Source organism: Brachyistius frenatus, unplaced genomic scaffold, assembly GCF_029030835.1.
Source record: "Brachyistius frenatus isolate BFR_SWC_R1_liver_20210118 unplaced genomic scaffold, ASM2903083v1 Contig_18, whole genome shotgun sequence".
NCBI classification, from domain to species: domain Eukaryota; kingdom Metazoa; phylum Chordata; class Actinopteri; family Embiotocidae; genus Brachyistius; species Brachyistius frenatus.
In genome coordinates this window covers 4,853,104-4,867,753 of record NW_027210617.1, presented here as the reverse complement: position 1 = coordinate 4,867,753, position 14,650 = coordinate 4,853,104, and the positions used below count along the sequence as shown (strand labels likewise).

General features: G+C 43.4%; 1 protein-coding gene across 2 annotated transcripts; it reads left to right on the top strand.

The window, feature by feature from the left end:
- Window positions 1-28: 28 nt before the first annotated feature.
- On the top strand, window positions 29-14,269 carry ssbp3b (single stranded DNA binding protein 3b). Of its 2 annotated transcripts, XM_069695020.1 has the most exons (18): window positions 29-112; window positions 950-1,022; window positions 1,143-1,204; window positions 1,297-1,381; window positions 8,204-8,293; window positions 9,436-9,510; window positions 9,776-9,838; window positions 10,008-10,071; window positions 10,177-10,250; window positions 10,477-10,541; window positions 10,639-10,693; window positions 10,920-10,955; window positions 11,072-11,126; window positions 11,233-11,297; window positions 12,110-12,188; window positions 12,360-12,388; window positions 12,505-12,606; window positions 12,830-14,269. In XM_069695020.1, exons 1-18 carry the CDS (start codon window positions 57-59, stop codon window positions 12,857-12,859), a joined length of 1,158 nt encoding a protein of 385 aa, XP_069551121.1. In that variant the 5' UTR covers window positions 29-56; the 3' UTR covers window positions 12,860-14,269. The 2 variants fall into 2 exon arrangements, with proteins under 2 accessions (XP_069551121.1, XP_069551122.1); XM_069695021.1 differs by lacking the exon at window positions 9,436-9,510.
- Window positions 14,270-14,650: the final 381 nt, after the last annotated feature.

Here is a 14,650-nt window from a genome sequence, read left to right as displayed (position 1 = left end):
AGCGAAAAAAAAAAAAGAAAAAGAAAGAGAAGGCGGGCGTCCTCCCACACAAAACAATGTTCCCCAAAGGCAAAGGCACCCCGGTGCCGTCGGACGGCCAAGCGCGAGAAAAGTAAGCTCAGAAACGTTTCTTATTGTGTATTTTTTTTAATTGAATTTTACCTCGTAAGTTGCTCGGTCTTTGCGCTCTGTTGTTCGCTGGACAAGGCGAGCAGGAGACGATTTCCTCCTCCCGACAACGCAATTGAATGAACCGCCTCGTCTGCTCGCCATTCCTCCTCCGGGCTGTGTTTCTGTTTCTGCTGCCTTTTTTTTTTTTTTTTTGCTTATCGCTGTGTTTTTATTTTTTTATTTTTATGGTTTTTTTTTTTTTAACACATCTCCAACCGATTCCGACTGCAGTTTGGTTGTTTTGAGCGGCCGATGTCTCCTATTTTTATTATTATTATTTTTTTTTTTGCGGTTATTCAGTCGAGAGCACGGAGAGGGGGGAAACAATAACACCGCCGTGCTACAGTACATTGTTTTCTCTGTTGCGCTCTCCAGACGGGCTCCGTTTTTATTTCCCTCAGCCCCATCAGTGCCACCAACACACTGTACCTAGCTTAACACACAACAGGCTTCTTCTTCTTCTTTTTATTTATTTATTTATTTTTTTTATTTCAGATCACGACGTTAAATTACTCTATTGCTTCAGGACTTTCGTTCAACCTTCTTATTGTAGTGAATCTTCACCAGGCTTGGTTACTAGTCCCCATTATATATATATATATTATATATATATATATTTTTTTTTTTTGCAAAGGCTATTTGGCAGCCATTGTTCAGAGGGCCTGTACCCGACTCTAATCACTCAGTGATCCCGCACCGTGCGATTTAAACTGGTGTTTGGTGGTTGCGTTTTACTGGTCTATTAAATTACACCTCATATCTCCTTTGTTTCTCACAGGTTGGCTCTATATGTCTACGAGTATTTGTTACACATAGGAGCTCAGAAGTCTGCACAGACCTTTTTATCAGAGGTATGTGGATTTTCCGGTGGAAAGTTCAACTATATTACCATGTCTTTTTTTTCATTTGTATTTGAATGTTGTACATTTGCTCCTTTAGGCACAATAATATCATAACACTGTATTTCCTAGATCCGATGGGAGAAAAACATAACACTCGGAGAGCCCCCTGGATTCCTACATTCCTGGTGGTGGTAAGTCTCGTCTCCCTGTAATGTAACGTCGTGTGCAGGGGTCGTTTGTGTGGTTTTTATTTGTTTGCTTCATGACCTGTCTTGTCCAACAGTGTGTTCTGGGACTTGTATTGTGCTGCACCAGAGAGGAGAGAGACATGTGACCACTCCAGCGAAGCGAAGGCCTTCCATGATTACGTGAGTAGTGCTTACACGGTGAGCTGTTGCACATATTGGCCCTGTCTCCTGCTAAAGAAGACAATAACTTTGCTCTCGAGGCTCAGGAGCGATCAGTCAGAATTGTTTTGTTGGAAATATCGGAGCAAAGTGCTCATGTTCTCCGTCGGCCTCCGCTCAAGTCCTGTCAAAATTTCCCACATACCCTCTCAAGGGTGATGCAGCTGCCTCACTTGATGAGCATTCACTTGAAGAATGAACATAATTCACCCTGAACTGACAGCTGTTTGATTTCTGCCCTTTTATGCTTTCTTTTATGTGTTTTGCGTAATGTTTTAGAGATGTAAGTTTTATAGTTTTCCCTACAGCACCTTGTAGCTGTGTTTAACCGTCTAATGCAATTGTTTCTCTTTGCTGCTGGATTTACGACCAGCTATCTTGATCTGTCAGTGGGTCGAATGATGCGCCCAACAATGAGCTTTATAGGCTTCTGAGAAAATGATACTGATGTCAGCAAGTCCTGCGTCAGACCTGTCGAAAGCTCGCCCCCTTATCCAAGCTCCCTGCCTCAGTTGTGAAGATGCAAAAGAAACAACCGTATGTTCTGTATAGCATCTGACAATTTATATACGCCTGATCTTTAGCTTGAAGACCTCCAGCTGCCCGAATGTGTGGTAGGCAGCTCGAGTACACGTTAAATGACATAATCCTAATGGATCTGAAACTCAAGAACTATAGAAGCAGTATTGCATCCTGGATTTATGAGATGTCACTCAGGACATTTGCAGCATTTGCCAGTGTATTGCTCCTCTTATGATAGCACTTCCATATTTGTATGGTATGGGTGTTTTGTATCTTAATAATTATGCCTCTTTGAACATGGTGGTGTTTTCATTTGCTGCATTGTTTCCTGCTTTGAGTCAGCATTCAAAACGAACCTCATGTACATCAAAGATAGTGTAAACTGCTTGTCAGTGGCTTCTGCTCTTCCCATCCTTGTGTCTCTCCAGCCTCATTTAAAAAGATCAAACAAACATTATGTCGCTGATGTAAATAAGAAAGAAAGACTTCTCAGGTTTTGCTGCATCAGCACTGGAAAGACATTAGAGGTTAAGGAGTCTCCTCGCAGGGTGACTGAGGCACAGCTCAAGTCTGTTGGCGGGTCAATCGCGAATCATACAGGAAGGGGTTAAAACTGAGATGTTGGTCCTGCTCTTGGCAGATAGGGTTGTCAGGGTAACAGGCCTCCTGATCTGACAGGTGACCTGGAAGCCAGGAGAGAGGCTACCGTGTGGCTCGGCCCCTTCAGTAACCACATTCCTTATCATTCCAACTCATCCAGACAAAAGCAGAGAGCATTTTGTTTGACAACCGGCACACTTCGTGGAAACTGATTGCTTTCGGTTGCTTATTTAGGAAGGATGTGTTTTTGGATTATGTGAGCGTGTCACAGATTTCTGAATTTGTTTCCAGACAGGAATTACAGGTAAGAGTATTGTTGAAATTTTCTTTTGTGTAAAATGACAGAAAATCATTGTCCTGTTCCGTTAAAATGCAAAAACATCTCGGGACTGGTTTTGATAGAATACAAATAACAAAATAAGCTGTTAGATTGAATTCTTTGGTTTGACTGAGGCCATTTTCTTCACATGGAAAACATTAAGCAAATGAGGGAAGAATGAAATGTCAGTCTGGGCAGTGTGCTGCTGTGGTGTGGAGCTTTGAAAGTTTCTGTGCAGTCGGCTCTCGCTGACATCTTGCAGTTGCCCTTCGCTCTGACGTTGGCTCTCTTTGTGTTTACTGGGGGTCAGGCAAGTGTGTGTCTGTGTGGACAGTAGTAGTCCTTAGACCCTAGCCTTTGTCTAGGTGTGGGGGAGGTGAATGCTGCTCTGTTAGCCGGCAGCGATCGTAAAGCCCCTTCGTATTCACGCTGGGCCTGACGAACGCTCCCTGAGGGCCTTGTCGCCATGGCATCAGCGGCTGATTGATGGCTGTCACGGCGCTGAGGGGCAGATTGGGGGGAGGGGGGGGAGGGGAGTGGCACTGTGGCATATGCCCAGCATCCACCACTGCGGAGGAGCTGAGGGAATAAAAGGAGGAGGGGGTTGGGGAGCAAGAGAGGAGGGAGATGTGAAGTGGAGGGGACCTGCTAGAAGTAACTAGAGAGGGAGAGAGAGAGGGCATCCAGTCGGGATCCAGAGAGGGTTTTTATGATGTTGATTGATGGTTAAACATTTACAAGCTAAACATAGGGGCTGGTTTCTTTTGAGCGCTGGCTCCAGTGGAAGAAGTGAGGCTGTTAAGAGCACGCTAGTTCACGAGCCGGCAGTTGGGTGGTCTGTGCTTCGGCCCAAACACGTACATCACGTCTCCCTCATCCACTTTAAAATGTTACATTTTTTTCTTCTTTTTGTTTGTGTCTCTCTGTGTGTACGCCCTTGCTTCTTAACGGTTACCCCAGTCAACCTCTTGGTCATCCTCACCCTCCTCGCTCTTTCCTTGTCTCTCTCTCTCTCTCTCTCCCTCCCTCCTTCTCTTTGTTTTTGTAAAAAGGAGCATAAGCACATCCGCCACCATCTTGCCCTTTTCTAACCTCCTTCAGTGAGTGAAGCATTCAGGGAAGATTGGTTTGGCTGGGATTGCGCGTGTGCTTTTAAGTACACACATTTGCACGTGCTGAATCATGATGGGTGGGGGGTGGTAGTCTGTTTTAAAGAAGGTCCCCTGGGAAGTTGTAAGGAAGGCCCCAGACAAGAGCCTCACAGCCTGGGGCAGGGACATCTGCCCCTTTCCAGTACCACAGAGTCTGTGGAGAGACCGAAAGCAGCATCAGGCTCTTTGGGACAGTCCAACAAGCACAGCTGTGGGCTTTAGAGGGACACGATAAAGATCTAACAGAACATGCCTGGATCCTCGCCATGCACATAGCTTTTCAGTCTGGCAAACAGTTTCTGCTATTCTGCAAGGGTACGTAGATCGTGGACATTGTTTTATGACTCTGCAGTCAATACCTTAAATACAGCTTTATTTTACATCACTATTTCTTTGCGGGGCTCATTCCAGGAATGGGCTACTTGGATGTAGACGAGCAAAACAAACTGCAGTCACTGTTGGAGGGGCCAGACAGTGGGATTGTATGAGCGTAAAGCACTTGACAAGCCGTAACTGTAGATCAGCCTTTGACTTTAATAAACAAAGTAACAGCTGCCTCCAGTTTTTGTGGAAGGTAAAAAAAAAAAAATACAACACACTTTACTGGAGTAAAATGCTATTTCAAGAAATGGCAATTTACTGTAAATACAATTAGGATGAGGGTGTGAATGTTTATAGGCTTGATTTAATTTTTTTAATTTTTTTTTTATCTTACTTAAACACAAAAACGGAGAAAAATAACCCAACTTGACTTCATGTCACTGCAAACTTTGAGCACAGATATTTTAGATTATAATAAGTGTTTACAAGATAAGTTTAACAGTTTGATATGACAATCACCTTCACTCATCGTGGAACATATAATAAAATGTATGTGAAGTCTGGGAAGCAGCTTCATTAATATGCCTGTACAACACAATGTATGTAAAAGTGGATTTAGCTTCGGGGTCTGAAAAATGAGGCCGATATGGAAGTGCCTCAAAGTGCAGTACCACTGAGTGCCGCTAGGGGGTCGGCTCCAGAAAAGCTCTGGCTCCAGAGATTTCCATTGAGCTTCTCTCATGAAATAGAGGCTCAATATTATATATATTATTAGTTTTCTGGCGGTCCATCTGAAAATAATCCAATAATGAATTGGATATTAAGCTTTGAAGCACCTCCCCAGCTCGTCACCTTTGGCTCTAACCGCTCCGAGCTAGCAAGATGGCGACCGCTGAAAAGTCACACCCAAAGCTAGTACAGGCTAGTATAATGGTAGTTCACGAACCAATGAGTGACATCACTGTTGGTGGCATACATGGTTTTAAGGTTATAATGGAGCTCTGTTCCCTGCATCTTCCCCTCACAGCAAGTTGGCCGAAAAAAGAGCTGTGCTGTAACAATATAATCAGCTGACAGTTGTTGGCCTTGTAATTATGAAATAATTACGTATGCCTGGCAAATTGACTTTTGATGTGGATTGATAATCTTACATTGGCTTAAAGTGCAAAAAACAGCCTGTTAAGCAAAGGTAAATGCCTATGACACTTTCAATATCCTATGAGGGCTTTTAAAAAAAAAAAAAAAAAAAGTAAAATCAAAGCCTATCATATTAGGAGGTCTTTTTGCTGTTTGAAGCTAGTAAAGTTTGTCCTGGGGCCTTTGTTTGAGCTTTAAGATGTAAAAATGTCACATATGAATCAATTCTCTACTTAATCGAAAGAAATTAGATCATTGTGATGAATTTGCTTTTCAGGAAGTTTCAAAGTGTTCTCTACCATGAATTTTGAAAAGAGGTCAGTCGTAACCATGTAATGCAATTAGTGTGAGTGACTCAAATAAAAGCATTATGGTTTTCTCAATAGGACACGAAGGAGAAAAAAAGCTTACTGAATGCAGTGACTTCTCTGACTGTGGGAATAGTAAGGTCTGGTGAAGCTCTAAGAAACCTGGATAATAATAAGACATAAGGAACTGGTTACGATACTTGAATCTAAATAAGTTATCACAAGACGTGTTCCTTTTCTTGCAAATTGTTTTTACTGGCTTCTTAATTCATGGCTTTGCGCCTTTGTAATCTCAGTGCTGTTAGTTCCCGTCATAAACCATAAAGCAGGCTAAAACAGTTGGATAGCAGTGATTACAAAGAGCATATGTCTCTTCCTAGTATCCCTCCTAATGTGTCTTACAGGGATCTGATGAGCAGGTTGAAACTGGTTGTCACAAATGATGGTTAATTTGACCATTTAAGCGTGTGAGCATTTCATTGATACACATACTACAGCTACTGACAATTCCACTGTGCTTATATGCTTCCGAGATGTTTGTCACCCTTTTAATCAAATCAGAGAAACTTTATAAATATTCACCTTGAATCCTTGCGTGTCTGTACGAATCTGAGGCCGCAAGGTATTTGGACTACTTGCTGGACGACTCTTTCCAAATCAGTAACTGTCAGTCAGGGAGCGATCCTGACATCATTCTTGTTTAATTTGCATATGGGTGACTTGTCTGGGCAGTTCAAACCTCGCAGAACAGGTTGTTTTATGTATGCCGCCATTCTGTTACATGTTCTGCGCACAGTAATGGTTTTGTTTGGTGCATGCTCCCATTGGTCTTTTGCGTCGGCTTAAATGACAAAAAAAAAGGTATTTAATGATAACGCGATGTAAAAATGTTGGAAAAAAAATTACATTTTAGATCATATTTCCTTTATCGTGCTTCATTGAAAATACTTTCAGATACCTTGGTCAGATAATTTAGCCAATGATAGAAGTAATATACACTGCGCAATTTTAAATGATAAGGTCAGGAGAATATGCTCGTGTGTGCTCAACTGATGCTGAAGTGTCTTTGTTCGGGGCTCTTAATGTGCGAGCCTGTAAACTGCTGTTGTAGACAAAAAAAAAAAAAAAAAATAGGACAGCAGGATTCAGACATGTGCAGGTACTTATAATCATGAGGATGTTATTGTTGTGCGTATCCAAATACAAGTACATATTAAATAGCAAAGAACCGTAGAACTGATGAACTCTTTGTCATTTAGTGCGAGTAGCATCACAGACCAGCTTGATTACACGAGCTTGTTTGAATGCAGGATAGCAGAATGATACCTTACAAATCTGTCGCAGTAGATCGTTTAAGGAAACTCCAGATACTTGAGTATTTCTCAGTGTTTCGTCTCGCTGAATCTTCGACACTTTCCTCCGACACCGCTCAGTAAAGAGGTAGGATTCATGCAGCCTGTGTCCCGGTGGTGTTGGGGCCTGATGAGACGTGACTTCTCCCAGTGGCCTCACTTCTCTCCCCGCTGAGGTATTTCACACTGGCCCTGCAGTGGCAGCCTGAGCAGATATAATTAGGGAAGGTGCAGTCGATAAAAGGGAGTGTGTTGGATATTGACCAGTGATGTCTGTACGGCTGTGGGGCTCCAGAGCGCTACTTGGATGCTGATACATCCATTCTTGTTGTGATCGTTGCCTGTTTGCCTACATCTACACGCCGGCGTGAGACAGCTACTTATTAACAAATGGGACTTCGCTCGTCCTGGAGCTGTTCTTTGGAAGCTCAACCCCACAGCTCTGAAGACATTAGCTCATCTCAGATTGCTGCAGCTACAGGGAAGAAAGACTCAGTCAATTAGGAGCGTGTGACCGAAGCAAATGGCACATTAGTGAATTAGGGCTGCGGTTTGAGCAGGAAATCGGCCCAGCTAGCCCCTGCTGTGAAGCAGCACTTTGGAGCCTCTCACTCAGTGTATCCCACTGATGCTTATCTGATCCACTGGATCCGGGATCAGCAGCGCTCAGACCTCAACAAGGACTCCATTAATACCTGATTGAGGTCTGAGAGGGGAGGCGGCTCAGTCTGTTAAATAATGTTTAAACGGCATATGCATGGAGTTTAATTCACAGGTCTTGACAAGGGTCATAAAGCCAGACCACACGGTGCACATTTACCCATTCATATTGACAGACAATAAAGTTTCTGACCTCTGTCACTGTAGTTGTCCGAAACAGCATCGGACGTCTCGCGCGTGCTTTTCTTCTCGTCAATGTCGAACACGTTGTTGTTTTTTGTTTTTTTTGTTGTTCCTTACAAGGCAGCTATTTGTGTTGTGACAAAGGATTGTGTTGTATTACCGGTCAGCTTATGTGGTGCAGCGCTGAGAGAGGTTATAATGTTGCTCTTCTGCCTCTTCCTCTTCCTCAGAGTGCTGCGGCGGCCCCCAGCCCCGTGATGGGAGGGATGCCCCCCGGTGAGGGCATGCCAGGAGGCCCGATGCCCCCTGGCTTTTTTCAGGTCAGTCCACTACCGCCCTGATATATTTCTGCTACTGCTGAGAATGATCTTAGACTGAGACTTGATAAACCATTTCAACAAATATTATCACGTCAGATATTACAAATCAATTTCCTGTGCATGAACAAACCGATTGATGCTATTATTTTACTACCTGCACCGCTGCAGGATTTAGCTTTGCTGTCGGGGTTTTGTATGTCTTCTGGAGCTGTAGGTCTCTCTCTGTGTGTGTGTTGTGCTTAGTGAACTTGTAGTAAACATCACAGACGTTCTGTCTGCCTGTGCTGTAAACATGCAGGCGTGGTCTGACCATTTTCCCTAATGGAGAAATCGAAAGGTGCAGCACCTACCGTAAATCAATATCTCATGAAAATAAACTCTTTGCAGGCAACTGTGTGGAACTGACTCATTTGAGGTGACATAGAATTGTGATGTTGCTCTGCCTCTTCTATACTTATGTCCACCAGTTTATTAGGAACCAGAAGCCGCAAAGCCGTGATTCATTTGGTGATCATGCTAATATCAGAAGACATTTATACACGAACCCACACACACTCGTACTTTCCATACCAGAAGCCATCGGAGGAGTCTCAATTAGACCCCTCTCTCTCTCTCTCTCTCTCTCTCTCTCTCTCTCTCTCTCTCTCTCTCTCTCTCTCTCTCTCTGTCAGCTCAGCAACATTAGCTACACAGTGCTGGTGTTTAGTGTTGTTATAAAGCTAATTGCAAGGAGCTTAATTGATGCTGTTAATTCAGGGAAATTAGCACTGATAACATGCTGCATGCAGCAGGCTTCTTAATGTCTTGACTGACAGGCAAAAGAGCACACATCCTCTCCATCTCTCTGTCTCTTTTCTCTCATTCAAGGCTGTCATTTGCTTGTTCTTCTCTGCTCACTCTCTTACCTTTTGGGTAAATGAAAATGAGCAGCATTTTTTTAATTTTTTTTTTAATGTTTTAAACATTTTTTTTTTGTGCCACACTTTGGTTCTTGCAATCCAACTGTCCTCTGCCCTGCAGTAACCCTGCTTCTCTGTCTGCCCCCCTTTTGTCACTTCTGTTTCTCGCTCCCTCTTTCTCTCTCTCGGTCTCACCCTCCCCTCTGTCCTTCTATCTCCTCTTCATTTTGTGTAATGCCACAGGGTCCCCCTGGTCCCCAGGGCTCTCCTCATCCTCAGCCTCCTCCCCCTAACAGTATGATGGGACCTCACAGTCAGGTAATGCTGCCTCTCTCTCTCTCTCTCTCTCTCTCTCTCTCTCTCTCTCTCTCTCTCTCTTTTTTTCCTCCGGTTTTTCTGTCTGCAATCATTTGGGAACGCTGGTTCCCAGTATTGATGCCTCATGCTTTGGCATTCGTCTCAGCTTAATGCTTTATGCTGCTTTCAATATTCACATGACATGAAGGCAAGAAAGTAGAACAGTATTACATTTTAAGAGATGCCTTTGTTGACATTTCATGGAGCAACTATGGTTATGTTGCAGTCCTTCATGTCGCCCCGCTTCGCTGGAGGTCCAAGAGGTCCCCCCATCAGGATGGCAAGCCAGGTAGAGCGCACGCGCGTGCGCGCACACACACACACACACACACACACACACACACACACACACACACACACACACACACACACACACACACACACAGACGACAGATGCAGAAGTCTTAACACATATTTAAAACTGGAGTTTCATGGTCTTTGTGTTTTATTCATTGTAGCCACCAGGCGGAGGACCGGGTCCACATCCCATGCTGCCCAACATGGACCCCACACGGCCACAAGGTGTGAATCAGTGTAGAATTCACTATAGCTTCGAACTTCAAATTATACATCATACAAATGATTTACTGGCTTCTCTCTGTACATAAACTGCCATTAACCCTCCAGGCCATCCTAACTTGGGGCCGATGCAGAGAATGAGCGGCCCTCGAGGCATGGGGCCCATGGGGCCTGGCCCTCAGGTAGGCTGCTTCACTCGTACAGAATCAAAGAACTGCCTTGATGAACCATTCGTCAACAGTCTTTGGTTTTTGTGATCAGGAGGTCTTATTTGTGAACAATTTTTGCCAAGCAGATCTAAAATTCTATTTTGATAGAATGAGTTGCCATGTCAATAGTTGGCAAAAGTTTTTTTTTTCCTATTTAACCTGGGGGCTTTTGGTTTATGATTTTTGTTTGTCTTCTCAGAACTTTGGTGGTGGGATGAGGCCTCCACACAACACTATGGGTCCTGGTATGCCAGGAGTGAACATGTGAGCCTTCTGTTTCATTTGGAACTATTTTCTCACATGAATTTTTTAAGCTTAACATTAAATCTAATCAAGGTTCCCCGTTGGTCTTTCTATCTAGGGGCCCGGGCCCGGGGACGGGTAGGCCGTGGCCCAATCCCAACAATGCCAACTCTGTGAGTACTAATACAGGCACAAACACTGGTTCAGATTGCAGCCAGATCTGCTCTGCTCCAAGGTTCTAGTCTGGGATGTAATTGTGGTATTATGTGTCATGGTTTCCACAGATAGTTGGAAAGACAGCCATAATGGCATTAGCTCGATAAAATGATGACAGTTTGAGGTATAGAAAGGGCTTGCACTCCCATTTCTGGTCTGTAATGTTTGTGTCTTTGGTTTCAGATGCCTTACTCATCACCCTCTCCTGGCGCATACGGGGTGAGAACACATCCTAAAGCCTTAGCTCTTACATACTACAGAAATGTGACCATTGCAAATTAATTGTTTTTGTACGTACATTTGTAACATGTCTTTGTTTTGTGACTTCTTCAAAGGGAGCATCCGGAGGTGGAGGTCCTCCAGGAACTCCCATCATGCCCAGCCCTGCAGGTTAGTGCTTCCCCGACCTGAGCCGTTAAACACCAGCCGTTTCATGAATTATCTAGTACCAGTTATATGTATGATTGCACTTCTTTTTTTTTCTTTTTTTTTGCAGACTCAAACAACTCTGGTGACAATTTGTACACCATGATCAACACTGGACCCGGCAACCGAAATAATGTGAGTACCACTTTGTTTCTCTCTCCATCCTGCTGGTTTGAGTGCTGGACAGGCTGATCGCTGAGTTAAGTAGCACTAATACTGCAGTTATCCTAAAGTTAAAGAGGGAACACTTTCTAGAGGAAAATTAAACGTCAGGCCTGGGAATTCTTCAAAAAGTGGTTGCCAGACTACAATTAAATAGCTGCGCAATACGGCTCTACTTATCATTCTGAAAAGCCTCTACCAAGAACTAAACAACTGATCTCTCCAGGTCAGTAGCATCTCAATACACTCTTTTGTCTTTGCTTTTTTCTTTTCAAACAAAATGAATAAAAACGTCATGCATTCTGGTATGAGCCACATGATAAACCTACTGAACCTTTCTCACAGCTGCAGGATGTAAGATCGAGTTGGAATAATAGTGATCAATACACACAGGCCTGGGCCCCTTTATACTGCTGCTGAGTGGTGGAAAACTACCACAGAAAATACTACATGCAGTCTTTTCAAAAACAACCTAAAATAGTCCAATTTAATTATTATGAGTCATGTTGTGAATTTCACTTCCTGTTGCTGTGATAGAGATTATTATTATTATTATTATTATTACTATTATTATTTTATGCTGCAGGCTGCTGTTTCAGTCACACTCTTGGAGCTGCAAAGATCAGAACAAGGACTTTTAGCGGTGCAATTTTATAACAGAAGAAATAAATATATATTTGGGTTCCAGGGAAATTGTACTTTTAAATTTGATATGGTATCTTATGCCAAACTCTTCCGTTGGCGCTGTAGAAAGTGAGTCCGTGCCACTTTATTTTCTCCTGCAGTTCCCAATGGGCCCCGGCTCTGACGGGCCCCTGGGAGCCATGGCTGGGATGGAACCACACCACATGAATGGATCACTAGGTAACACTACCATACGTTAAACTGATACAACACAGAATTCTCACCCATTGAAGACTCAACACTATACCTTTACATTGTTCCCCAGTATTGGACAACATTGTATTTCAGAAAGGAAAATAGATTTCATATGTCATGGGGAACAAACGTGTTTTCAAATGATGTCATTTGCAGGATCCGGTGATATGGATGGAATGAACAAGGTAAATAATGGACTTGAGTCAAGTATTGAGCATTCAGAGCTTTATCCAACATGAAGTGAAATGTTATACATCTGGAATTTAAAAAAACCCAACTTTTGTGCACTCTTTGTTTCTAGAATTCCCCAAACAATTTAAGTGGCATTAGCAATCCTCCTGGGACCCCAAGGGATGACGGGGAGCTGAGTGGAAACTTCCTCCACTCCTTTCAGAGCGAAAACGTAAGTCTCCCTTCTGTTTCTCTCCTCAAGCTAACATCATTGAACCGTTAGTGACTGTGACTGTTACTGTAATGAAACCAGAGGTGGAGCGCTGTTGACCACACCGTGAAGCCACAGTCACAGCATATTAGCATCACCGACTACGAGCGGCCTGTTTTAGCAGTTGCCGTGGAAAAGACGTGTGCGCATGTGTTCTAATCTTCTCTTCTCTGTGCTTCCATAGTACTCTCCAACCATGACGATGAGTGTGTGACCCCCTCCTCCACCCCCACCCAACATTATTTGCCATCATTCCGAGGATCTGAACTCACTGTAGGACATGGCCAAACACATCAGCACCGAATCAGGGACAGGCGCCATTTTGGTTCCACACTAATGCCAGAATGCTGATTGGAGAAAATCAAAATGGCTGGCGACTACTGCTCCTTGCTCAAAATGAAGGACAATTTTTCTCCATTTATCACAACCCCGAGTGTGACAAAACCAGCTACTGAAATGCATACATGACACGTTTTATGTTCTTTGCAGAACCTCCCCCCTCCCCCCGGCCCGCTCTCAGTCCCCTCAACCTCCTCACCCCTCGAGGGAAGAGAAAAAAAAAAAAAAAAATGGTTGAAGTTTACCTCTTGTACTTTTTAATAATTGCTTTGTGGTGCAAGATGAGCAGGAAATATCCGCTTTTGTCACTTAAAACACTGGAAGAGTGTGCATATGCATTGTGAGCTTGGAAAGTCTTTGTCTTGTCATTTTACTTATCGCCATGCATACTGTGTCACAGGAGTCAGTCGACATAGGACTCAGAATTTGCCTTTTACTCTGTGGCCACCTTTATGAATCATGTACTATTCTTCCCAATGCCCACCCTTCTATTTAAAGAGATTTTTAAGGGGAAAAAGATGTGAAAGAATGTGGCTTTTATTGTGACAACCTTTTTCGCAGCAGGCAAGTGCTCAGATGGTTCTTACAATGTCATATTGATCCAATTTGATCAGTTTCAGTCTCTTATTGTTGACGGCTATGCCACTCTGCACTCTTAGCTGTTTGATTGAAACAGCTGGACTGCTGTTGTGCTCTCTGTCAAGGGAAACCGGACTTCGGCATAAGAAGTGAGTGCATGAGTGCTGAGAATCTGTGTACAACATACTACCTAGTGCTGCTCTTCTCTATGTGGACACCTGCTTTAAAGATGTGGTGTATATCTCTTTACCTGCCTGTGCTTAACACTCTGTGCTCTTCATCGTCGTAGCCTTCTGTGTTATTTCCAGTTTGGTTCATTTTATGATGAAATAGCTCGGGATGAGTTGCCCATTTTAATCTCTCATACATATTGGTTGTTCATACTTTCCTCCTGTATCATTGGTCGTCCCCTTTGGTCCTGCCCTACCTTGCCCACCCACATATTTTTTTATATTTTGATACAAACTTTGACTACGTATATTGCCCCAGTTATTGAGTTAGTCAAAGCTTTCTAAACTGATTCTAGTAGGCATCATTATAAACTTAGCAGCAGTCTTGTAAATGTGATGAGAATTTTTGTTTCATTTTTTTTCCCTGTGAACATTACGCATTATACACATCTGTCCTATGTTGCCTTTATTTGCTGATATTTTTTTATTTCAAATTGAGGAAAGATTGCTTGTTAATATAATTTTACAATAACTTATATGACTGTGTGGGTTGTTTTTATTTTGAATGAATGTATAGTCGGGCTAATCAGACCGTGATCTTCAGCGTACGCTGGGGCACTTTGCAGCCAATTGTGAAGTGGCTGTGATGAGAGTCAACACCTCCAAGTCTGAGGCCATGGTGCTCTGCTGGAAAATGGTGGATTGCTCCCTTCGGGTTCGGACCGAGCTTCTGCCACAAGTGAAGGAGTTAAAGTATTTTGGGGCTTTCTTCACAAGTGAGAGTAGGATGGAGCGAGAGATTCACGGGTGGATCGATGCGGTGTCGGCAGCAAAGCACTTGTTGTACTGGACCATTTTGGTGAGGGCGGAGCTGAGCCTGAAGGCAAACCTTTCGATTTACAGGTCGATCTGCGCTA

Bases quoted from the DNA above. Each gene is read 5' to 3' on its own strand.
- ssbp3b (XM_069695020.1), top strand. From the start codon at position 57: ATGTTCCCCAAAGGCAAAGGCACCCCGGTGCCGTCGGACGGCCAAGCG. The intron at 9,511-9,775 runs GTAATGCTGCCT...GTTATGTTGCAG, and splicing joins TGATGGGACCTCACAGTCAG to TCCTTCATGTCGCCCCGCTT. The intron at 9,839-10,007 runs GTAGAGCGCACG...TATTCATTGTAG, and splicing joins CCATCAGGATGGCAAGCCAG to CCACCAGGCGGAGGACCGGG.